The sequence below is a fragment of the Amblyraja radiata genome, chromosome 9 (assembly GCF_010909765.2).
Source record: "Amblyraja radiata isolate CabotCenter1 chromosome 9, sAmbRad1.1.pri, whole genome shotgun sequence".
NCBI lineage: Eukaryota > Metazoa > Chordata > Chondrichthyes > Rajiformes > Rajidae > Amblyraja > Amblyraja radiata.
The window spans coordinates 50986406-51012469 of NC_045964.1; the positions used below are offsets into that span (position 1 = coordinate 50986406).

A 26064-nucleotide genomic window follows, 5' to 3' on the forward strand; every position below is an offset into this window, starting at 1 on the left:
ATATCAAGGTCTTTTCCCAGTTGGTGTTCAGTAAATATCACAAATAATCCCAAGAAGATTCTATAATTTAATGCAGCAAATCTGGACGGTCCAGTTTATATGCAAGTTAAAATCTCCCTTAATAACTATTTCCACTATATCCTCCTGCTCATGTTTGCTTACTTAGAGGTGTCTGGTTTCAGGAATGTACTTGGGTAATAATGCCATAAAACGGACTCAGAAACATAAGAGTAAACTGGCAGACAAAATAGTAAGATTTGACGAATACATTCTGGGTTCGTCAAAGTGAAAAGGGTTCGATTTTGATACAAATTTCCAATTGACATATTGGAACCTCCTTTCACCATCGCACTAACCTTTCCATTTCAACCACATCTATTTAATGCATTAGCTGTTTAAATCCTTTCCTGACAGTATGTCATTTGCCATTTTATTATAGCCTGTGAATATAATTCCAGCTGCGTAAGAAGGAACTGCAGATGCTGGTTTAAACCGAAGATAGACACATAAAGCTGGAGTAACTTAACCGGACAGGCAGCATCTGGAAAGAAGGGATGGGTGACGTTTTGGGTTGACACCCTTCTTCATAATTCCAGCTGTGCATTGTTTGGTGCACCCTTGGTTACAAATTGTAAGGGTTTATCAATAAAATGCTTTGCCACCACATACGTTAGAGTTATTAAATACAAAACAATAAAAGAGTGCATTCCGAAGTAATCTGCAGCGAAGTATCACCGGGGACAAAGGGCCGCTTAGTTTCCAATCTTAAATTAAACCGCTAATACGCAAGCAGTAAAGAAGTTGGTGGAACAACCATAAAATAAAACAAGCTAAATATGTTTGCGACAGCAGCTCAATTTCAACCGCAGCGCTGCAGCCAGCTGTCCCATGCCATACATTCTCCCTGTACATAACATTCCAGGTGCCTGATGTAATGGACCTTTCACACCAGAGGTACCTCAGTATCACTTCACACGTAAGGAGGCTGGGATTAACACCGTTAGCTAAAACAAATCAGAGATACATATTATTTTCAATTTTTAAAGGAAACGATGCATTTTGGAGTGCAACCGCGAGCAAACGAGTTCGTTTTCTCTCTCTCTCTACCCCTCTGGGTGACAGTCAAGCGCAAAGATCCTATAGCGGAGGGGGAGGGGAGGGGAGGTTAAAGTAGTGCGGCGGAAGGATCGTGGAGGCGGGAGGCGGAAGGGCGTGCACTGTCCCGGTGCGGTTGGTTGGTGGGTCGGTGCGGAGGGACAATACCCAGGGACGGTGAGGAGCCCGGTTGGCGGGTGAGTGGAGGAGGGGGCGCGAGGCGACGCCGCCTGGTCCAGTCCAGTCCGGTCTGGTCCAACCGCCAGGACAGCGGTTCTCCTGCAACACGTGAAGGAGGAGGTAAATGGCCGCAGGGGGCTGGCGAGATCCCACTGCTCCTCCCTGAATCGTGTTGACATTGGTCTCTCTGTCCGTGCATTCCCCGCTGCCGTGGCCGTGGCCTTTCAGCGGAGGCAGGAATTGTTCTGGGGCAGAGGACGGGGGCGTGGTGTTTAACTATGTTTTACCTTTAACACTTTAGCCTGAGAAGGTTGATGTGGAGCGGGGCGTTTGTACTCTTTGACACTTGGACTGAGTGGCCTGAAAGACTACACAGCACTTCCTTGCCAGCACTTGCAGTCCTCTTGTTTAGCCACCACATTGTTTGCGTGGTTGGCGGCGTTTCTCAAACATACACTCCCAGTAAACACTCTTTAAAGGTCGCACCTGTTACTGAGTTCCCCTCGCCTGAATTTAAACCCACCTCAACCCCCGCTTCCAATATGCACGGAAATAATTATTTTTCGATCCTGTTGCCACTTCTCTGAGCGGAATTAATTATATTCTGCTTTCGCTTTACTGTGTTTTTCTAAATAGTTCCCCTCACTGTTTTGTTTGTTAGAATCAGCATTGATTACTGCTGCCGTGTTCAAATATTTCCATGTAGATTTTTGTGCCAGGACGGGGTAGACTGGTATTCAATTTTTGCTCCTTTGCCACGACAATAAATTCCTGTACGTCTTAGGTTTGTTTTTATGCGATCATGAAGTTTTTTGTTTTATTGAATCTAAACAGATTCATAAAAACATTCATGTAGTTGTAATTTAACAAATATCCATTATTACTTATATCCTCGATAATGCCTTTCTCACGGGAACTTTTTTAACGCATTTCATTCATAAAAAAATAAACTTTTCTGAACGGTCTGTCAAAAAATTGAAGCCTTTGTTTGATATATTTTCTGTAAATTAACATTGGAAATTTATGGTGTGCCTGCAAGTTTTCATTGATGGAACTGTTTTGAGTTTCAAATTGTTGAAATTGCTTTTGATAGCTTTACAAATTCTATTGGAACTCTCTGTCAACCTGTTGGCAGTGAACATGTCAGAATTTCCGGCACAAGAATATTGTCCAGCATGAGAACAGTGTTGTGATTAATTTGATTTGGGATCATTATAATTTTATCAAAGATTTCAGAACTCAAATATTTAAATTTAAATAAGATAACAAGTGATGTTGATGTAAAAAAACGAGTTGATTCATCGAGGTCAATTAATCTTGAAATATCATAAAGCTAAATATTCCACGATTCTCTTGTTTCTTAAAAGACCCTAAGTTTTCACATGATGGACAAATATTTTCAATATGACAATCACATTTTGCTTGCAACATAAAATTATACTAGTCCTACATTAATCGTTAATTAATTTCAAACTACTCCCTGTTGTATTTACCTTAAAATTAATGTTTAAGGTAAATCTGGAATGTTACTTTTGGAAGATGACATATCCTGCAGCATGAGTTGCTGGTTTGCTGTTACATAGCCAGTTGTTAAGAAATTTGTATACGAACAAAAACTAGGATTGTTCTTCTTTGAGAAAAGGTTAAGCTAACCTAAGATGGTATTCAACATTGTAAGTGTGTTCATGTAGAATAAATAGGGAAACTTTGTTTCCTCTGGTAATTTGGTTGATTTAAATTACGTGATGAAAGAAGGACGTTTCGGGGAGCAGTGTTCAAGTGTGAAATGATGGGAAACATTATTTGTGTTTTAACGTTTCAAAAGCATTGCCTGAGGAGATAGTGAAAATAGATTCCATGGTAACCGAACATGTGTTCGAAAATTATTTTTCAAAGTTATGGAGGTAAATGATGGGTTATTGTACTATATTATTTCTTCACACTTGTGACACTGTTTTTGTAACGTTTGGCTTTATGGCTTTGACAGCTTTGCATTGGTCTGAAAGTTTTCATGCTATCTCTTGAGATTTATGACTTCAAAGTTTTGAACAGTATTCATGTCTAATTGGAATATATTTTTCTGAATTTAATGTTATTTGTCATGCTTTCTTTGCAAAGCCACCTTCCCTCATCCTGTAGAATCCTGACTCCACTGTTTATATTTGAAGACCTAAGTTGTTCTTAAATCCAAATTGAAGTTCTCAATTTCTTGCCTAGAGCTGTGACTAAATTGATTTTAAATTATGCATTCTAAAAATGAATGAGTCTATTTTCTGGTGATGTTTCTGGCACTTCATATGCAGAATAAGGATTTTTGCATAACTTTGAAAAAGGACAAATTCCTGCTTTGATATAAAATTTGATATGTTTATGGATTAATTGTCGATTTGTGTCCAATAATAATCTTCCGTTTTACTGATTTTCTCCTGTAAGCTTTAGGAACAACATTAACTTGAAACTATGAGTTGTAGCATTGGAATTAATGTTTAGCTTTAGGGGAAAAACTTATTAGATATTAAAATAAAACGTATTATATCTACAACATTTTAATGACTGCAGAAATTCAATTCAAATCTTTGAAAGTGTTCTTACATAGTGACTGGGGTAGAATGTTTCTTTTGAAAATGACTTGTTTGAATTCTGAATTTCAATTGTGTTTTGACAGGTAAGAATATGTGTTAACACCCAGAGGTTCTTGTCTCTAATCTCAAAGGATAACAGAGAAAATCCACAGGCAAAGGTAGGTCAGCAATTGCATTTGTTGTTTATTTTTCAAATTTGTTATCTTGAATACATATCATTTCTTTTGAGACAAGAATGCTTGGATTTTGAAAATGAGATAATTATTTTTTTGCTTCTTGCCACCTCTCTCTTGGAATGTGGAAGCATTTGGCGATTAAGGGTGTCTTATAACAGAACAAGGGAGATGAGAGGTTTGATGTAAAGAGTGGAAGTACAGACTTTGTACAGAAATAATAGAATCCTAACGAGTAGGGCGTGGGGTGATGGGGGGGGGGGTTTGTGGGGGTTGATTTGAAATAAAAATGCTACAGTTAAATGCAAAAGAGAAAACACTTTAATGCTCAACTCATCAGACAACATCAGGATTTTCTGTTTTATTTCATGTTTTATTTGAAAATAGAATGAGAGGGTAGCTCTCTTAATAACCTCTGTGCGCAGATACTGTTTCATGTAGTTGATCTAATCTGGACTATTTGCATTCTTGTCATATTGCATACAGTAATTTCTGTTTGGTGGTACTTCCTTGCGAACTCCTGAATGTGACTATATTTTCAGTTGTCTATGGTTTCATGTAGCTGAAAAAAGACAATTTTGCCTCTGCTGTAGAGAGTGATCATGAAAAACAATTTTTGATTACCTGGAGAAATTGCTTAATTATTTCTCATTCAAATTACTTGCCACTAGTGAAAGCATTTTGGTTAAGTTTTCTGATTTCTTTAATGGTCCAATTGTATTTGGCTTTGATATATAAACTTGACATTTTTGTAAAGTGATACATGACACCAGCCTGATCCAGGTTGTACAGCTCCATTCCATGAATACTGGTTCTATTGCGTGTTTCTAAATCTGATTAGCTATACTTATTAAGTGCTGCAGCTCTCGTTTGTTATTCAATTTCAGAAGCTCAAAGGAAATGCCACGTTGATAAAATGTGATTTTTACACAGCTAGCATGTGTGCTCTGCATAACATAATTTCCTTTGTATTGACGTAAATTTTTCATTGAACACACAAATTAATGGAGTACAGTATCTGTCTTAACGAGCTCCACTTGTAACATTTATAGACATTTACCAGAAAAGAGGAAAGTTATTGTTTAAAACTTGCAGCTATCTTTCCTTATGGGCTATCAAATCTCCTGATTTAAATTTATTTCAAAGAAGGAACTTACAATAACTCTGACTTTACTGCGTGTGGTAGAAAGGTCAATCGAGTAGGTCACCAATGTGGATAAAGTGAGGACCACATGCGTGGTGATTTGTACGTACCAGTAGCATTAAACCCTTCGTGTATTTTTGGAACCCTAATTAGTCTCGGTTCTCTTTTATGTTGCATTGCTTTTTCCATGTTGCCAGACAGTTTGATGAATGAATCATCTTGAATGTTGGTTTCTGAGGCAGAAAGAAGTTCATTATTTGAAATCATAAGGTCCCAAGTACCAGGGCACTAGGAACTGATTTAAATTTGAAGTCTTGTTTGAATTATTGGGAGTATAAATTGTGCTATTGTTTCTGGGGCATAGACAACAGTGAAAGGTTACTGCATTTATAAATTTAGAATGTTTGGAAAAAAAAGTTTTGCTGACTTCATATTGGAACTTTTAGTTAAATATTTAAATTTACGTTTATAGTCTTTGTATTATCTCTGCAATTTCTGAATAGAATAATGTTTGAGGAGGACTTTCTGTGCAGCCAGATTTACAGAAGCTAATTAACCTATAAACCAGCATGTCTTTGCGATGTGAGAAACCCACATCGTCACAGGTAAAACATGCAAACTCCACACAGACGGCATTGAAGGTTAGAATTGAACCTGGGACACTGACGGTGTGAGACAGCAGGTCTACCAGCTGCACCGCAGGTCTACCAGCTCAACATTAGACCAATATTTTTAAATATTGTATGAAGAAGTCTGAAGAAGGGTCTCGACCCGAGACGTCACCTATTCCTTCGCTCCATAGATGCAGCCTCACCCGCTGAGTTTCTCCAGCATTTTTGTCTAACTTCGATTTATCCAGCATCTGCAGTTCTTTCTTAAATAATTCAAATTACTCTCTTATCTTTCTTCATGTTTTCTCTGTTCATGAGACCTTTATCTTGGCTCTGTGGGATTACACAACTGAAACCTGACAGCCTAGCTTCCATCCTGGCTGATGGTGGTTTTGTGCTAAGATGCAATAGCCCTTACTCTAACCCCCCTCTATCCCAGAAATTTCCTATCATCACCATCTTCAAGTAAAACCTATCTCATATCCACCTCCCGTTTGCCTCAAGTACCTCAATCTGTTCCCGTCTCCCAAATTCATGTACATCTTTCTTGAATTGACTGTTTGTAACTCCGCACTCAGACTTCCACTCTTCCGACAATACCAAACTAACAGAATTATCTAAATAATCGTCGTCTTTGGCTACTTAATGTGGGCACATACACAATTTGGCTCCATCCTGATGCCAGGCAAATATTTGAAACTGAACCAGATTGTTTGCAACATGATATCATTTTATTCTGGGATGAGGTTCAAATCACGTGTTATCATGAAGAAAGCCTATTTCTATATCAGTAATATACTTTGACTCCACATCTGCCTGGTTCACCTGGTTCTGAAATACTCAGGTCTTTGTCTGGCAGAAGAGAGTGTGAAGGGAAGGAATATTTCACTGCCTCCCTGGCTAAACTCCTTTTTATAAATTTAAGCATTTATCAAGTCAGTTTTTCCTTAAAATCTTTTAAAGTAAAAGCACAGAACCTGAAGGCATTAGGCTTTGAAATGAAACAGATAAACTAATATAGAGGTCAATGAATTTGATCTAATAGCTAGATGTCACAGGGATATGGTTGCATGAAAACCAAGTTTGAAATTTAATTATTCCCCGGCATTTGATATTAAAGCAGCAACATATAATCTGTGTGTATCCCTCAAGACAGATGCATAATGGTACTAACAAGAAGTAATATTGGTTAAAAAGAACAAGGTACGTTCAGTGTGGTGGAGATCTGAGAAAGTTGAAAGCAAAAATTACTGTGGTTAATAGGTAGCCTATCATCAACGACAGTGTTAATGAAAATGAAAATAATAGTTTGAAATAAGAAATTATAACAATCATAGCACAATTAATGTGAAGAGTTGCAATCTTTATAGCCTGAACAAACTAAATTGAGTGGTTTAATACAAGAACTAATACGATGTGTTCTGGCACAGTAGCATACAGAGCCAATAAGTGGAGTGGCACAGCTATTAGTGCTGCTGTCACACAATTCCAGTATCCTAGCTTCAATCCTGATCATGGTTACTGCCTTGTGGAATGAGCATATTGTCTCCCTGCGACTGCAAGGATTTTTCCTTGGGCGCTCCACTTTCCTCCCACATCCCCCAGATGTGCTGGTTTGAAGGTTAATTGCCTGCTTTAAATTGTCCTTGACATTGGCGAGTGGCAGGAGAATTGGGGAGGTGGGGTCTTTATTAATAAGCACATGAGAGAGAATTAGTCACAGGAAAATAAGTTGGGAGATGGAAACAACGGGAACGTTTTAAATGCCAGCATAGACGTAAAACATGTACAATACAGTAAATGTTCTGAAATAAATGACGTACTAGACATACTATTGCACTTGCAAGATTCATTTTATATCAGCATGACAATTATTTTCCTTTGAGTATTTTTTCCCCTGCATTTTCCACCCCACCTCTGTACAGTGACAGTGTGGCCTGAGCATTACCCTGTCCCCATAGAGCCTTTGGCTCAGCTGCGCAAAGCTTCTGGTGTCTTTCAGCTTAGCAGTTATTATGTAGTTAAATGGCTTGCTGGCCATTTCGTCGTACAGTTAAAAGTCATAATTCTTGTTCTGGATCTGATATTCATATTTGTCAGCCGTTATGGATGACATATTCCCTAGTACAAGTCGGTGGTTTCATGAAAGTTTGTTTATTTAATTACGAGGGTAAAACTCTGCTCATCCGAGACATTTGGGACTTTGGTGCTAGATTGACATTTTATTTGAACTGTTAGATATTATTCCTATTATATCCCAGCATAATTATTTTTTATTTTTTTAAAAATTTTATTTATTAGAAGTGAGTACAATGCATTGGTACAAAAACAATGTTAACATATTACATTCTCTGTACAACTTCCCTTTTTTTTTAAAGAGAGAAGTGAGAAAGGAGAGAAGAAAAAGAGGTTGTGAGAAGTGAAGAATAGATTAGTGAGTGTGGGTGAAAAACCAATAAAGAGAAAGTGAAAGAGAAGGAATAAGTGACGAAGGAAAGCAGGAGGGAGATTATTCCATTGCCAGAGTGAGATGTTTTTTTGTTTTTTTTTTAAATATTCTAAATCATCTTTCACCCATACCTGAAACTGTTGGTTTTCATGATACTATGTCACCACATGAATCCAAGAAATCAATAAATGGGGACCAACCCCTTAAGAATAGGTCTTGTTTGTCTATTAGGAGGAGTCTCATTTCTTCCAAATGTGCTGTGTCCAGCATATTACTGATCCACATTTTAAATGTTGGTATATTAGCATTTTTCCAAAATTTAAGTATAAGTTTTTTTTGCTGTTATTAACCCATAATTGAAAAATGAGTTTTGGTGTGTATTTAATTTGTTCCCATCTCCACTTACTCCAAATATAATCATTTCAGTGTTAGGTTCCATTTTTGTCTTAAATAGCTTTGAGAATATATCAAATATATCACACCAAAATTTATAAAGTTTTGAACAAGAGTGCGTAATATTGGCATTTTGAGAAAGACATTTATCACAAATGGGAGAAATATTTGGATAAAATTTATTCAACCTAGTTTTGGAATAATATAATCTATGTAATATGTTAAATTGAATTAAGTTATGTCTAGCATTGATCGAACATTTAAGTATATGTATCAAATATTTTTCCCATGTTTCTTTTGAGATTTTTCCCAGTCTTCTCTAATTGCCTCTGTTGATGGTAATTCTATATTTAAAATACTGTTATACAAGTATGATATTAATTTTGTTGACTCCGCATTGATATTCATTACTTCTTCCAGTGGGTCTAAAATTATACTTTGGAATCTTGGTATATATTTCTTCATAAAGTCACATACCTGTAGGTATTTAAAATATTGATTGTTATTCAATTTAAATTTTGATTTTAGTTGTTGAAATGATAATAAATTTCCCAATTCATACAAATCACCTACCTTTTTAATTCCCACTTTTTCCCATTGTTTATATGTTTTATCCATACCAGATGGTTTAAATACTGGGTTATTCACTATTGGTGTTAACACTGATAAATTTCTTAATTTTAAAGTTAATTTTATTTGTTTCCAGATTCGTATTGTATTTTGTATAATTGGATTCTTCTTATATAACATATTATTCAGCTTTATTGGGGGAAAAATGATCGCTCCTAGATCCCAGCATAATTATGAATTAACTTTCTTCCGATGTTACACAGTATATAATAAATTTCTCCCCGGTGACTTTTTAGGGAGCATGAGATCCAGGTTCTCTGTTACTTGTAAGGGAACGTGACAGACCTGGTGACCCAGATGCCAAACGGTTGATATATTGGAAGAGTCGGAAAGTTGGTTATCAGCTTTGCTGTGGAATATGAACTTTCATTTAAATTTGTAATGAACTTTATTTTTGGTATTTGGGAAAAGCTTTCAAGAAGCACAGTCCACCCCTGCATCTGAACCCATCTGTTTGCCAATAGGTAAATACTGATGATCTTTGAGAATTATGAATTTTAAAAGATCATTTTATGATTTAAATGATCATTCTATTGAGATTTTGAAAACTCAAAAAGTGGTCAACAGCTAAGTACAGATAATGGTAGGCTTGCAAATGGGAGATTTCTAAGAACCATCAATAGATCACTGAAAATTAATAGAGACATTAAATCTCTATTAATGAATGTAAACTTTTTTAATGTGTGAGAATATCTATAACTATATTGAAAGATAGAGGAGCCGCAGAAATAAATATTTACCACTTAGATGCTGAAATTATGGGGAGTGAGGAAATGGTTATGACATTGAACAAATCCTTTGTCTCCCATGTGGAAGATGCTAATTGAGCCAGAAATAATGGAGATTCTTGGATCCAGCTAATGTGCAAAGATATGGACTCAAATTCACAAAAATTAGTGCTTGTTTTCAAAAATTCACAAATTGCTGGAATAACTCAGCAGGTCAGGCAGCATCTCTGGAAAACATGAATAAGTGATGTTTTGGTTTGAGACTTCAAGAAAAGCTTCTCAAGAAAGGTCCCAACCTGAAACATTGCTTATCCATGTTGTCTGAAAATGCAAAGCTTACCGCTTCACTGTGATGTTTCAAAGCCAAAGATTAGCTAAAGAAAGCAGAATATATATTTGTGTCTTATTTATTATCACCAGGTATGAATATTCTCATGGTTAACTTTTCTCCTGTAAAATTAGGGTTGGTATGTTGTATTTGATCTAGCATTTCTTTGAAGGAATGAGGACGATTGAACTTGTATTTATTTATTCATTACTTTTTATTTTCCAGAGCAATGCTTCCCAGAGGCAGGTGGATAAATCTTTTGCTAATTGCTGCTGGATGACTTCTCCATGCACAGTAGAAATAAATTTAAAAGCACAGTGAGTGGAAAAAGTGCAAGAAGTTTAAAGTAACCCTACTTTGCCATGCCATTACCTTTTGGAATAAAATTAAAAAGAACACGACGATATACTGTCTCCAGTAAGAGCTGTTTGGTTGTACGGATCCAACTGCTGGACAATGGATTTTTGGAATTCACCCTTTCTGTTGAAAGTACAGGTCAAGAATGCTTGGAAGCTGTTGCACAGAGATTAGAGCTCAGAGAGGTAAGATGCTATATTTTTGGGTGTATAAGTAAGCAGGGTAATATTTTCATTCAGTTCAGTAATACCAGATTTCCTTGATCTTTTGGAAAAATTATAATGGTCACTGGTGGCCACCAGGTGAGAATATTTATTTTTGATGAGTGCACAGTATTATTCTCGAGAATATTTTAAAAATCCGATTCTGTTTTTGTGCAGTGACCCTTATGAATCAGTGCCTAGATTTAATTTAATAGGGACACAATATATTACAGATCAATTAAACCTTTTCTAAAATCTTCATGTTTAGATTTATTATTGTCCTGTCTACTGGGGTATAGTGAAAGACTTTGTTTATACATGCTATTCAATTAAACCTGAAAATGCTATACTGTCAACAAATACAATCAAACCGGACTCGAGTGTTGAGGAGAGTTTTCTTAAACAATATGTGGAGGCTCGCACAAGTGAGAGGGCAATGCTGGATCTAGTATTGGGAAATTGGGAAGGGCAAGTTATTGAAGTGTGTGTGTAGGAGCCTTTTGGGACAAGTGACCACAATTTGATTAGGTTTAAGAAAGTTATGGATCGGGACGGAGAGGGTCCACGTGTTAAACTGCTCAACTGGGGTAAGGCCAATTCTGAGGGTATGAGAGAAGGTCTCGCTCAAGTTGACTGGAGCAGGTTATTTGAGGGGAAAGGAACATCGTCCAAGTGGGATGTTTATAAAAATGTGCTGAAGAGAGCTCAGGATGTGTACATCCCCGTTAGAGTGAAAGGCAAAGCAGGCAAACGTAAGGAGGATTGGATGACGAGGGAAATTGAGATGTTAGTCCAAAACTAGAAGGATGCATGGGACAGGTATAGGTAGCTGTGATCAAGTGCATCCTTGGAGGAGTTTCGGGAACTAAGGAGCAAGCTAAAAAAGGAGATCGGAAGGGCAAAAAGGGGCCAGGATATAACTCTTGCGGGTAGCATAAAAGGCAATCCCAAAAGATTTTATAAATACACTAGGGGGAAAAGGGTAACTAGAGAGAGAGTGGGGCCTCAGGAATAAAAGCGGTCACCTCTGTGGAGCCACAGGAGATGGGCAAGGTCCTCAATGAGTATTTCTCCTCTGTATTTACCGAGGAAAAAGACGGTAGGACGGAGGAAATTGGAGCAGTCACTGGAAGTGTCATGAGAGCAGTCAGGGTTACCGTCGAGGAAGTACTGAAGGTACTGTCATGTTTGAAGGTAGACAAATCTCCGAGGCCTGATCAGATATATCCAAGGACATTGCGGGAAAATAGAGTGGAAATTGCGGGAGCCCTGTTTGAAATTTATGAGTTGTCCTTAAATACAGGAGAGGTGCCAAGGGATTGGAGGGTGGCAAATGTTGTGCATCTTTTCAAGAAGGGCTGCAGGGAAAATGCTGAGAACTATAGGCTGGTGAGCTTAACATCTGTAGTTGGTAAGTTACTGGAGAGTATTCTGAGGGATAGGATATACAGGCATTGGATGGGCAAGGGCTGATTAGGGACAGTCAGCATGGTTTTGTACGTGGGAGGTCATGTCTCACAATGATTGATTTTTTTGAAGACATGAGCAAAAAGGTTGATGAAGGCAGAGCTGTAGATGTTGTGCACATAAGACGTTCGACAAGGTGCTGCATGGTAGGCTGCTCAGGAAGGTTAGATCTCCTTGGATCCAAGGAGAGATAACTATATGGATAGCAAATTGGCTCCATGTAATGGTGGAAGGTTGCTTCTCAGAATGGAGGCCTGTGACCAGTGGTGTGCCACAGGGTTCGGTGCTGGGCCCGTTACTGTTTGTCATCTACATCAATTATTTGGATTAGAGCATACAGGGCAAGATTAGCGAGTTTGCTGATGATACAAAAGTTAGTGGTTTTGCAGATAGTGAAGATGGTTGTGAACGATTGCAGCAGGATCTGGATCGATTGGCCAGGTGGGCGGAGGAATGGTTGATGGAATTTAATACAGAGAAGTATGAGGTGTTGCATTTTGGGACGTAGAACAAGGGCAGGACCTACACAGTAAATGGTAGGCCTCTGGGTAATGTTGTAGAGCAGAAGGATCTAGGAGTATGTGCATGGTTTCATGAAGATCGAGTCGCAGGTAGGTAAGGCGGTCAAAGAGGCTTTTGGCACTTTGGCCTTCATCAGTCAGAGTATTGAGTATAGATGTTGGGAGGTCATGTTGCAGTTGTATAAGACGTTGGTGAGACCGCGTTGAGAATATTGTGTTCAGTTCTGGGCACCATGTTATAGGAAAGATATTGGCAAGCTTGAAATGGTTCAGGAAAGATTTACGAGGATGTTGCCAGGACTAGAAGGTGTGAGCTATAGGGAGAGGTTGAGTGGGCTGGGTCTCTATTCCATGCAGCGTTGGAGGATGAGGGGAGATCTTAGAGAGGTATACAAAATCATGAGAGGAATAGATCGGGTAGATGCACAGTCTTTTACCCAGAGGAGGTGAATCGAGGACCAGAAGACACGGGTTCAGGGTGAAGGGGAAACGATTTAATAGGAATCCGAGGGGTAACTTTTTCACACAGATGGTGGTGGGTGTCTGGAATAAGTTGCCAGAGGAGGTAGTTGAGGCTGGGACTATCTCATTGTTTAAGAAACAGTTGGACAGGTACATGGATAGGACAGGTTTGGAGGGTTATGGACCAAATGCAGGCAAGTGGGACTAGGGTAGCTGGGACATTGTTGGCCAGTGTGGGCGAGTTGGGCCGAAGGGCCTGTTTCCACAGTATTACAGGGCTCTCACTTAACTTTTTTTCCCCTGTTGCCAGCCGGGCAACCTAGGCAGCTTTTTAGGTTGCCAAATGACAGATTAGGTGGTCATTTAAGATGGTTTGCATGACGCATGCGATAATGTGCTTGGACGAAGTGCGTAGTTACCAGTTGGAATTATGTTCAATGAAGCATTCACATATTATTTCTGCTTCAAATAAAGTCACAAACTAAACATATTCCCCAATCAAGACATAATATATACCACAATGACATGCAGCTAAATTATAATACAGTATCTCAACTCTTTTTACACATTGCAATTAATGCAATTTCTATTAGTTCTTTCCACTTCCAAACAAAAATGTGGTTCGATTATTCTGCAGATGATCAACCTGTGTCAATAAATCCTGGACCATGGTAACAGATATGCTTAACTATGCACACTACAGATTGATGCAAGCATGTTTTCTGTGAAGGACTGAAAAATACCATGATATTGCCATAGCATGGGTCATTATTGCTATTGGCACAGAAACACTCTCTCTTCCCACATAATTTATCCATAACAAAATATACACGTTGCCTGGAAATTTCTAAAGGCATTTTATGATAATAGCTATTAAAACCGACTATACCCATCTGACAGGTTAAACATTACACTAACTGACAAGAGATGGCCAAAGGACATAACTGCAGCAAATGTTCTTTTGGTAATATGATTAAAGGTGTCAAAACGCCACATTACCGGACATTCAGATTAGATGTACGTGTTGTGAACAGCAATGAAGAATCCCAGTTTGTAGGCACCAGATTTTTTTTTTGATTAACGCTGTTTCCATCATTCCCACTTCAGAATTAACGTTAAAATTTCAACTGAAATATCTCCTGGGGGATCAGTACAGGATGAATGGGGGCTCAGTACAGGATGAATGGGGGCTCAGTACAGGATGAATGAGGGGCCCAGTACAGGATGAATGAGGGAATCGGTACAGGATGAATGGGAGGCTCAGTACAGGATGAATGGGGGGCTCAGTAAAAGATGAATGGGGAGATCACTACAGGATGGATGGGGGGGGATCGGTGCAGGATAAATGGAGGGTGGGTCAGTACTGGATGAATCGGTACAGGATGGATGTGGGATCAGTACAGAATGGATGGGGAAGCAGTGCAGGATGAATGGGCAGAGCCGTGCAGGACAGATGGGAATGGGGGTCAGTACAGGATGAATTGGGGGACCAGTGTAGGATGGATGGGGGGTGGCAGGAGAATCAATGCGAGGTGGATAGGGTGATCAGCGCAGGATGAATAGATGGGGGGGGGGGGGGGGGGGGTAGAAGGGGAGGGGAGCACAGGGGATGTCAGTGAGGACTGAATAGAGGCGGGAATGGGGATCAGTGCGGGATATAGAGGAGCGGTCGCAGGATAAGGGGGTGGAGGGGGGTGTACAAGAGAGAGAGAGAGGGAGAGGGGCGAGGTGGGGAGGAAGGAAGGTCAGCACTCCTCGGACAACATCGCCCCGCTGCCTTGGCCGTCCCTGTCCACCGCCAAGTGCCGCCGCCAAAGGGGGAGGCGGTTGGGATCACCTCGCCACCGCCTCCCCTCCTCCGCCAGCCAACAGCAAGGTGCGGGGCCGAGTGGTGCAGCTCAAAGATCCTATAGGATCTTTGGTGCAGCTGCTTCAGACGGCGGAAGGAAGCCTCCCCCTCCCTCCCTCCTCCCGGCCTCGGCTTGCGGGAGGTTTTGTTTTGAAAGCGGTTATCGCCGTTAGCGGATTTGCAAACAGCGGCCGCTATCAGGGTGGGCGGGGTGCGGGAGGAGGAGGTAGTGGAGCCGCTGCTGCTCTGTAGGGCCCGTCATTCGCTCCGACCTTTCGTCACCCAACACCTGATATTTTTGCCCCGCAAGACAGCCGTCGCCGACACGAAACGTTCCGTTCCTTTTCTCCAGAGATGCTGCCTGACCCGCTGAGTTACTCCAGTTTTTTGTGTCTACGGTATAAACCAGTATCTGCAGTGCCAAGCTGGGCAAAATGACTCGCGTTTAGGTTGCCCGGCAGCACTTTAGGTGGTCATTGGCACCCGGGCAACTGCTAATTTTGAGCCATGTATTAATCTATGACACTTATCTATGTGTCTATGATTCAGATTCAGAATCAACTTTATTGTCATTGTGCAGTGTACAGTACAGAGACAACGAAATGCAGTTAGCATCACCCTAGAAGAGAGACATAGAATATGAGCAATAAATAAATCTATTTACGTGCATACAGTCATAGTATTTTTTTTCCTGGTGGGAGGACTGTCCGGGGGGGGGGGGTGATTGGCAATCACCGAGGTACAGTGTTGAGTAGTGTAACAGCTGCAGGGAAGAAGCTGTTCCTGGACCTGCTGGTCCGGCAACGGAGAGACCTGTAGCGCCTCCCGGATGGTAGGAGGGTAAACAGTCTGTGGTTGGGGTGAGAGCTGTCCTTGACGATACTGAGCGCCCTTCGCAGACAACGCTTGCTTTGGACAGACTCAATGGAGGGGAGTGAGGAACCGGTGATGCGTTGGGCAATTTTCACCACCCTCTGCAGTGCTTTCCGGTCGGAGACAGAGCAGTTGCCATACCATACTGTGATACAGTTGGTAAGGATGCTCTCGATGGTGCAGCGGTAGACGTTCACCAGAATCTGAGGAGACAGGTGGACCTTCTTTAGTCTCCTCAGGAAGAAGAGTTGCGGAGATGTTGACCCCAGGAACCTGAAGCTGGAAACACGTTCCACCTCCGTCCCGTTAATGTGGATGGGGGTGTGCGTGCCGCCCCTAGACTTCCTGAAGTTTACAATGAGCTCCTTGGTCTTCTTGGAGTTAAGGGCCAGGTTGTTGTAAGCGCAACATGCTGCTAGGAGCTGGACCTCCTCCCGATAGGCCGACTCATCGTTGTTGCTGATGCGGCCAATCACCGTTGTATCATCTGCATACTTGATGATGGTGTTAGTACCATGTACAGGTGTGCAGTCATAGGTGAAGAGGGAGTAGAGGAGGGGGCTCAGCACACAGCCCTGTGGAACGCCGGTGTTCAGGGTGAGGGTTGAAGAGGTGTGCTTGTCTAACCTAACAGACTGGGGTCTGTTGGTTAGAAAGTCCAGTATCCAGTTGCAGAGGGAGGGGTCGATGCCCAGGTCACCGCGTTTGGTGATCAGTTTAGAGGGTATAATGGTGTTGAATGCTGAGCTGTAATCGATGAACAGCATTCTTGCGTAAGTGTCTCCGTTGTCGAGGTGGGAGAGGGCGGAGTGAAGTGCCGTTGAGATGTCATCCTCCGTACTTCTGTTCTTGCGGTAGGCAAACTGATAGGGATCCAATGTGGGGGGTAGGCAGCCTTTGAGGTGTGCCAGGACCAGCCTCTCGAAGCACTTGGTGATGATGGGAGTAAGTGCAACTGGGCGGAAGTCGTTGAGGCTTGCCGCAGTGGAGTGTTTTGGCACCGGCACGATGGAGGTGGTTTTAAGGCACGTGGGCACAACTGCTTGGGCAAGTGACAGGTTGAAGATGTCAGTCCAGACGTCTGTCAGCTGCGCAGCACAGGCCCTGAGGACGCGCCCGGGGATGCCGTCGGGGCCAGCAGCCTTACGTGCATTAGTCCTACTCAATGCCACGTACACGTCGTAGGGGGTGAGTGTGAGGGGCTGGTGATCGGCAGGGAGCACAGCCTTGATGGCCATCTCTAGATTGTCCCTGTCAAAGCGGCCATAGAAGTGGTTAAGCTCCTCAAGGAAGGAGGCTTGCTGGATGTGGGGGTGGTGTTGGTGGGTCTATAGTCCGTGATGGCCTGGATGCCTTGCCACATGCGTCGGGGGTCGGAGTTGTTGTTGAAGTGCTCCTCAATCCTTAGCTTATGGCAGTGCTTGGCCTCCTTGATGCTCCTCTTCAGGTTAGCCCTGGATGAACTGTAGGCTCGGGCATCGCCTGACCTGAAAGCGGTGTCCCGTGCTTTCAGCAGTAGCCTGACCTCGCTGTTCATCCATGGCTTCTGATTCGGGAATATGGTCACCCGTTTGAGGGAGGTGACACTGTTGATGGTGGAGTTTATAAAGTCCAGAACAGAGGATGTATAGGAATCAATGTCCGTGTGGGAGTCAAGGGTGGCCTGGGCTGCAAACGCTTTCCAGTCAGTGTTTCCAAAACACTGCTGAAGTGTGGAGTCCGCCTCCTCTGACCAGATTTTAACAGTAGGTAGAGTGAAGGGATATAGACTGCAGAATACAGTTCTCGGCATTATGTGCAACAGTTCCATTGACAAAGTCCAATGTCCACAATCAGGTGGAGGGGAATCGGGCTGTGCCCTAGCTTATGCAAGAGCCATTTAGAATCCTGATAACAGAAGGGAAGAAGCTGTTTCTGAGTCTGATGGTGCATGCTTTCAAACTGCTTTATCTACTGCCTGATGGGAGTGGGGAGAAGGAATGACCAGGCTGGGAAATGTCTTTGATTATGTTGGCTGTTGTCCTGAGGCAGCGTGGTGTAGATGGAGTTAATGGTGAGGAGTCTGGTCTGTGTGATTGGACTTGGCCAAGTCCACACATCAGCAATTTCTTGCAGTGTTGGGCAGAGCTGTTCCCAAGGTAAACTATGATGCAACCTGATGGTTTGCTTTCTATCATCCATCTGTAGAATACTGAATTGGTGCAGAAACAAGGGGAAATTAGAAAGTTCCAGAGAGTCAGGCAGTATTATATTAATACAACAGATCAATTGGATCTAAGTGTTGTTAACAGATTTGGATCTATAGCTCACTATTTACTTATAAATCGTTCACGAACATAGTCAAAATCTATGAGCTGATTACAAATCCTTGGGGGACGCCACTAATCACATTCTGGCAATTTGTGTACATACAATATTGAGTTCTCAACCTTCTAACCAATTCCTTATTCAAGTCGATTAGTTATCTATTTCAATATGCTCTTTTGTCACAGGTTCCGATAAATCATATATGCCTTTTGGAAATCCATAGAAATAACATCTGTAGACATTCCCTGTTGTACTAAAAAACCCCACTAAGTGCTGGAGTAACTCAGCTGGTCAGGTAGCACTTCTGGAGGACATGGATGGTGATATTTTTGGTTGGGACCCTTCTTCAGGGTGGAGTCAGAGAAAGGTCCCGACCTGAAACATCCCCTATTCATGTTCTCCCAAGATGCTGCCTGATCCGCTGAGTTACTCCAGCACATTGTGATTTTTTTCTTCATAAATTGGCAGCATTTAATTGATAGTAATCTGATGCGACACGTGAGCAAACATAACATTCTTGCTGACAACCAACATGCATTTAGGAGGCATAGATCATGCGAGTCTCAGCTTATCCTGACGACAAATGACCTGGCCAAGCACTTTGATAGTAACGTCATCATGGATTTAGTTGTGCTGGACTTTTCTAAAGCATTTGATGTCATCCCACACCAGAGACTGCTTCGGAAGCTTGACTTATATGGTATTCGTTCCAACACAAAACGATGGATTTCCAGTTTCCTGACAAAACATCTACAGCGTGTGTGTGTGTGTGTGTGTGTACGGAAAGAGCTCCAATTGGCATCCGGTGTTGAGTGGTACACCTCAGGGCACAGTACTTGGTCCACACCTATTTTTGCTTTACATAAATGACATCCATGAAAAAGTCAAGTACGACCAGACTTTTCGCTGATGATTGTTTGCTGTACCGTCCAATTAAGTCAGCTGATGATGAAGATGCTCTCCAAAAGGATCTCGATACTACGGTTGAGTGGTCACAAAAATGGGGCATGCAGTTCAACCCTTCCAAATGTGATACTGAGCGTGTCACCAGAAAGAGGAATCCAGGCGAAACATCTTACAATATACTTGGTGCCACCCTTGAAGAATCCAAACAAACCAAGTATCTTGGCATCAAATTGCAGAACGATCTGCGTTGGAATGGTCAGACTCATCATGCAACGGTGAAAGCAACAGGTGTCCTAAACTTTCTGAGGCGCAACTTTCATCATTGTTCAACTTCTGTCAAGGAGAAGCTATACTTCACCCTCGTTAGACCTAATTTGGACTACGCAGTTGCAGCATGGGACCCATACACAAATAAAAACATTTCTTCCATCGAACGTGTCCAAAGACAGGCAGCTCGATTTGTTACTAACACCTATGAGAGAGAAGCGAGTGTCACCAAACTTCTGAATTCTCTGGGGTGGAACCCTCTCCAAGACAGACGTGAAGCTCACCGTTTGACCTGTTTTTACAAAATGTTAAATGGTCAGCTCGACATAGACTACAAGACCTACACCAAACCCAAACCAATTAGGAGCAGACGAGGGCATTCGATCCAATTTGTGATCCCAGCTACAAAGACAGATGTATACAACAATTCGTTCTTCCCCCGCACAATTAAAGCATGGAATAATCTCCACCCAACTATAGTTACCCAACCAGATGCAACTAAATTTAAAGTAGCTCTTTCTTCCCAATAACCCTTTCTGGCTTAAGCCCTCCCTTCACCACCTCCAGTTTAAATTCCATTTGGAATATTTTGGAGGACCAAGAAACCAAGAACCAAGAACCAAGCATCGTTGGAGAAAAGGAATAGGTGACATTTCGGGTCAGGACCCTTCAGAGATGTTGCCTGACCCGCTGAGATACTGCAGCATTTTGTGTGTATCCCCATTGATGACTGGTGCTCTGCTTTTGCCGTCACCAAGGGGTTAACCGACAGCCACTGGATAAGGCGAGAGGTGCAGCTGACGGTCCCCGGCCTGTTGGGGAACGGGTTCCTCAGGAGTTGGAGCAGAGTTGAGCTGGAGTTAGCACTTCTTCTCCGTGCTGGCTGTAAGCCTGGGGCCGCCACTGCTCCGGGCTGGTGTGCCGTCAGACCAGGGTCACCCCGGACATCTCCGGCTGCCCCCGGAGAGGGATGGGACACTCAGGAGGATACAGGGATAGTAGTGAGACTCCGGTCACAAATCTGCATCCTGGGGTTATGCAAGAGAGGGGTGCATGGTTTGCCCCTGTATAATAACCCTGTATAACCCGGGAGGGCAGCCCGAGTGAGAATGGAACCCATACACACAGGCTGAGGGTGACCGCACCGTGATTCATTAGATTGTCACTGCCGAGATTTCTGCATGGATCAGTGGAGAAGAGAGAAATAGTATCGCTAACTCCAGTAGCAATTCAACAGCGCTTGCAGCGCCGGAGACCCGGTTCGATCCTGACTGCGGATGAAACGCAGGTCACACGCAGCAGCTCAGCTGCCGAGAATATTTTCCTCAAGTGACCTATAACCTAGGCATGTGCAGTCAGAATACCGAACTCGCTTATTGAAGTGAAAATGCTGCTTGATTGTGCTTTCTTGGGCATATTCCATTTGTGAGCTAATGATGAAGGTAGACCAATGGGTTAATAATTAGCAAGCTTGTTTTCTGCTCTATATGGACAGGAGTGTCAAGGCAATATTCTACAATCCTGGATAGGTGGTGTGGATTTGTGACTGTGCTGGAACAAGTTGCTTCGAACCATGGCTAGTTCTGGAGTTGTCTTAAGTGGGGCGTTAAAGTTGCTGCTGTACAATGCCAAGGACCCCATGTTCGATCCTGACTACAGGTGCTTGTCTATCCGGAGCTTTTATATTCTCCCTGTGACCGCGTGGGTTTTGTCCAGGTGCTCTGGTTTCCTCCCAGACTACAAAGACGTACAGGTTTCCAGGTTAATTGGCTTGTTAAAAGTGTGTGTGTGGTGTGTGTGTGGTCAGCATGGATTTGGTAGGCCGAATGGCCTGTTTCCGTACTGTATCTCTTAACTAAACTAATAGAGTTGAGATATCATCCCATTGCCTTTTCTAAAATTCAATGTTTAAACCATTTTATGGTTGTTGAATGCAATTAGGTTAAGATTGGCTTTTGTGCTGGGAACCTTGGGAGGAAGCAGAAGTAGGCCAATCACGGTATTTCCAACTGAAGATGTTTGAAAAATGCCTAGTCTTTGGTATTAGCTGTTTGGAGCATGACTAACTGGAACATAAGATATTCTGGAAGTTTCTTCCCCCTCTTCAATGTTTGATAGCCTGAAATTGTTCATGACTGGATGTAGTATGGCAAGAATTTGATCTGGATGTGGGATATAATTTGCTGTAACACACATTGTGGTGTGTTGTAGCTTTGCCAGATTAATTTTTATATATGCCTGATTAAATATATGCTGATATGCCCATATTTGCACATCTGAACCAAGGTTTGTTCCCATGTTTGTTAGCTGTAAATGAAGGAGATGGAAGGCCCAGGCGATTGTTGATTGTGATAGAATACAGTTCTGCTGCTGCTATAATGTACAATGCCTAATGCATAACAGGCTTACTGCTGCCAGAATTATTTTGAATCTACCTCATTTGACACAATGGTAACACCACCCAACAACATAGGTCTGAAGAAGGGTCTTGTTCTGAAACGTCACCCATTCCTTCTCTCCAGAGATGCTGCCTGTCCTACAGAGTTACTCCAGCATTTTGTGTCTATCTTCGGTTTAAACCAGCATCTGCAGTTCCTTCTTACACAACATAGAATGTGCCCTTGGTATAAAGAGGTCTTTATCTCAACATGAACTTCACGATGGTCATTTTTACCAATATTGCTATGAACATATACATGGTCAGCAAGTATATTGGTGAGGCTAAGAACATGTAGTTTCATTCTTTGTGTTGATTCACGCTGTCTGATGCTGATCAAGTTTGATCAGCGAAGGAGTTACTAAGTTCTTTTGGTGATGGATTTTGAATTCATTGGACTGACAACGAGGTAAAATGCAATCAATGTTGTCATGTCCAAATCTGATATCTAGGGTGCAGTAAAATTATTAATCCAGTTTTATTTTAAAGAAAATGCTGGGAATACTTAACAGGTCAGGTTACATCTCTCGCAAGGGAACAAAAGTTAATATTTAGAGTATGTAGACCCTTCATAAGAACGTAAGTAGAAAATAAGTTGTTAAGTTGGGGGTGGTGTTGGACTGTCTGATAGGATAAAACCAAGGCAACTATGGGGACTTGTGTTGACAAGATAACTTGTTGACAGTTTAACGTCTTGTTTTATCCAATCAGAGACATTACTCCTTCCCCACCCAGCCTGCAGTTTAACAAGTTTTTTTTCTCTTTCCTGGTTTTGATGAAGGGTCTTCACCCTGAAGCATTAACTCTGTTTCCCTTCCTAGAACCAAAATGTATCTGAAGGAACTGCAGATACTGGTTTACGTCGAAGATAGACACAAAATGATGCAATACCTGTCCTTATACCTTCTCCCTCGACTCTATCCAGGGACCCCGACAATTCTTTCAGGTGAGGATGAGGTTCACTTGAACCTCCTCCAACTTCATCTCCTGTATCTGTTGTTCTAGGTGTGGACACCTATATATCAGCAAGACCAAGTGCAGACTGGGCGATCATTTCGCTGAAGAAGTCCGCCTTGGCCTATGCTATCTCCCAGTTGCCAAACACTTTAATCTCCTTCACATTCTCGTATTGATCTTTCTGTTCTGGGCCTCCTCCACTGTCAGAGTGAGGCCAAATGCAAATTGGAGGAACAGTACCTCATATTTCACTTGGGCAGCTTACAACCTTGTGGTATGAATATTGATTTCTCTAACCTCAAGTAATCCTTGCATTCCCTCTCTCTTTGTCCCTCACCTACCCTAATTGTCTTATTAGTTTCACTGTCGTCCTGCTTAGTTTCACTGTTTGTATCCACTCATCCACAACCAACAATGGACCATTGTGGGGTCTATCTTTCCTCGATCATCATTGCTGGTTTTGTTTTGTACTTTTGCAGATTGATAAAATACTTCTCTTAATGCTTCTGAACACATCATCAATGATGTAACCTGGGGTCATTGGTTGTTTCGGGTCTTTCAGCATCAGACACCCTCACCCAGGCGACCCAGCCGTGGTTGATCAGACCACGACTTGTGTTCAGGTGGCATTCGCTCCTTCCCATGGACCTCCTCTCCTGATCCAGAGCCATCTCGAGGCTTTCTCCACTGCTTCTGTTGTGTTCTTGATGGCTTTTCTCTCCATTCCATTGATGCCCAGTGCACTCAAGGCTTTGTAGAGCGATTGCCCTGCAAAACCTCTGCAGCCAACCTCGATGGGCATACATCTTGCCTTCCAGCCCTGCTTACGGCATGCTATGACCAGCTCTTCGTACTTTGTCTTCTTCCTCTCGTGGGCCTCCTCCAGATGGTTCTCCCACGGCACTGTCAGTTCCAACAAGTCAATGTTTTTGGTCGCCTCCGGGACCAGGAGGATGTCTGGCCTCAGGGTGGTCGTGGCAATGTGCTGTGGGAACTTCAGCTGTTTCACCAGGTCTACAGAAAGCTGCAAGTCCTGCGTAGTCGCCAGGATTCCTGACAGATTCCTGGCTGCTGTGGTTCTTGGCAGCTGCACTCTGGCCTTCACGAAGGTGATCATCTGGGTGGTGGGGCGTGCTCGTCTGCAGCTACTGATTCCCATGCTGATGGCTTCTGCAATGGGTTTAAAAACCTGGTCATGACGCCAGGTGTACCTGGCCTGCCCAAGAGCCTGTGGGCGGTAGGTCAGGATGTGTTCCAACATCCCCTTGCCTGAGCATTGCAGGCAATCCGGAGATTCCGCTTTGCCCCAGATGAAGAGGTTCGATGGGCTGAGCAGGACACCCCAGACCAGCTCTTCCCCAAGTCACTGCTCCCATCAGGACTGTGGCGTATCCTAGAATCCGCTTGTAGCACGGCTTCGCCAGCTCTCCACTTCCTCCCAGTTTTCACCTCCACCGTTGCCTGAGCCATCTTGTGGGTCGCTTCTTCTTCTTTCGTGTGGCATGCACAGCCTAAAATTGTAGGACAACTTGTTCTATTTGATCTTCTGTGTGTGCACGTCGAGTTGATTGCATTAGTCGACAGGGAAGGTTGCAATCTTCCACCCCTGGGGGGTCGCTGGAGTCCCTGTACAGCATCACCTCTCTGGCCCGAGTCACCTTAAACCTCTTCCAGGGACTTCAGGGGCAGCTGGAGCTTGATGTTATTTCCGTAAAGGGCGATGCTGCTAAGGCTCCTGGGCAGTCCCAGCCACCTCCTGAGGAAGCTGCTGACTTTCCTCTCCAATCTTTCTACGATGGAAATTGGGACTTCGTAGACAAGCAGTGGCCAGAGTATCCTTGGCGGGATACCATGCTGGTAAATCCACGCCTTGAACTTACCGGGAAGCCACGACTGGTCCACTGCGCTCAACCAGCTCTCCAGCTCCTAATTGGTTGCCTGGACTGATGTTGTATCCTTCAGGCTGCTGTTAAACACCTTGCCAAGACTCTTCACTGGCTTTTCAGACAGTTGGGATTGGTGTCCGTTCGATGCTGAATCGGAACCTGTCCATGACTTTGCCCTTCTTCAGCACCAATGACCTTGATTTTCCTGGCTTAAACCTCTGAAGGCTATGAAGGATGCTCGTTTCTTGGCTCTTTCCTTCCGATGTCTTCTGTGCCACGCAATCTACCGAGGGTCAGCAGCTTCTTCCTCGGGTGGTTCGCAGCTCAGCCAAGGGGGGACGGTGCTCTTCGCTGGCCTCTTTGTACTGCTTCTTGATGGACTTCAGCTCCTGCTAGATATTGTGGATCTTTGTTGCTCTTTGGTTCATGGTGAAAGCTGCTCTGGCAGGCTTCCTCCACTGCTCCAAACCTTTCCACAGCTAGGCTAGTGATGATTGTCATCATCGTCCGCAGCCTTCGATCCACGCCTCTCTTTGCTGTTGCTTCCAGCACCTTGTCGACGTCCTCGTTGAACTGTCGTCTTGCAGGCCTGTGGCCATTTGACTCGAACCTTCTCCGGAGCTGTTCTGAGGGACTAGTTGCACCACTTGGAGTCTTCAGCTCTATGGGGTGCTTCCGGGCCCGACTCCTCCTGCGTCTCACCAGGTAAACTACCTGTGCGTTGTGACACTCCCTCTCCCTCCAAACACTTCATCCGGGTCTGGCGAATCTTCAGGCCTCGGCTATTCTTGCAGACCTTTTCACATCTGCATTTCATACTCTTAGTCGTTTGTCCATTGCCATTAGTCGTTAGCCTTTGATCCGTCAAATGTCAAATTCGGCTGCTCATCCTTCCCCCTCCCCTCTCTCGGGCACCCCTGGGGGTATTTTTCCATTAGTTTGTAGCTTGATTTGGTCTCCTCTCAGAGGATGCAGTTTGAGCTGCCAACCCGCCCCGGTTGCCGTCTTTCCGAGCTGTCCACTGTCTCTCCAGTCGTCACCACCCTGTTCTTGGTTGTCAACCCGTCTATTAATTTATACCTTTAATTAATTTGTTCTTTGTGCCTTTTCATATCTCTAGTTTCCCTCTCCCCTGACTGAGTCTAAAGAAAGGCCTTGACACAAAATGTCACCTATTCCATTTCTCCAGAAATACTTCCTCACCTGATGAGTTACTCCAGAATTTTGTGTCTATCTCCAGATCCCTTCCTACAGATGTT

The 26064-nt window shown here is 42.9% G+C and overlaps 1 protein-coding gene across 7 annotated transcripts in view; it reads left to right on the top strand.

Annotated features, from left to right (window-relative positions):
• Positions 1 to 1178: 1178 nt before the first annotated feature.
• The window catches only part of ptpn21 (protein tyrosine phosphatase non-receptor type 21), a 71965-nt gene continuing 47079 nt past the window's right edge, over positions 1179 to 26064 (top strand). The window contains exons 1-5 of one of the 7 annotated variants that reach the window (XM_033027376.1): positions 1179 to 1292; positions 3941 to 4015; positions 9494 to 9596; positions 9664 to 9721; positions 10539 to 10855. In XM_033027376.1, the coding sequence (XP_032883267.1) occupies positions 10676 to 10855 (180 nt within the window). In that variant the 5' untranslated portion in view covers positions 1179 to 1292; positions 3941 to 4015; positions 9494 to 9596; positions 9664 to 9721; positions 10539 to 10675. Of the gene's footprint in view, positions 1396 to 3940; positions 4016 to 9493; positions 9597 to 9663; positions 9722 to 10538; positions 10856 to 26064 lie in introns of those variants that run through there. The other 6 variants (XM_033027378.1, XM_033027374.1, XM_033027375.1 and 3 more) reach the window with 6 other exon arrangements.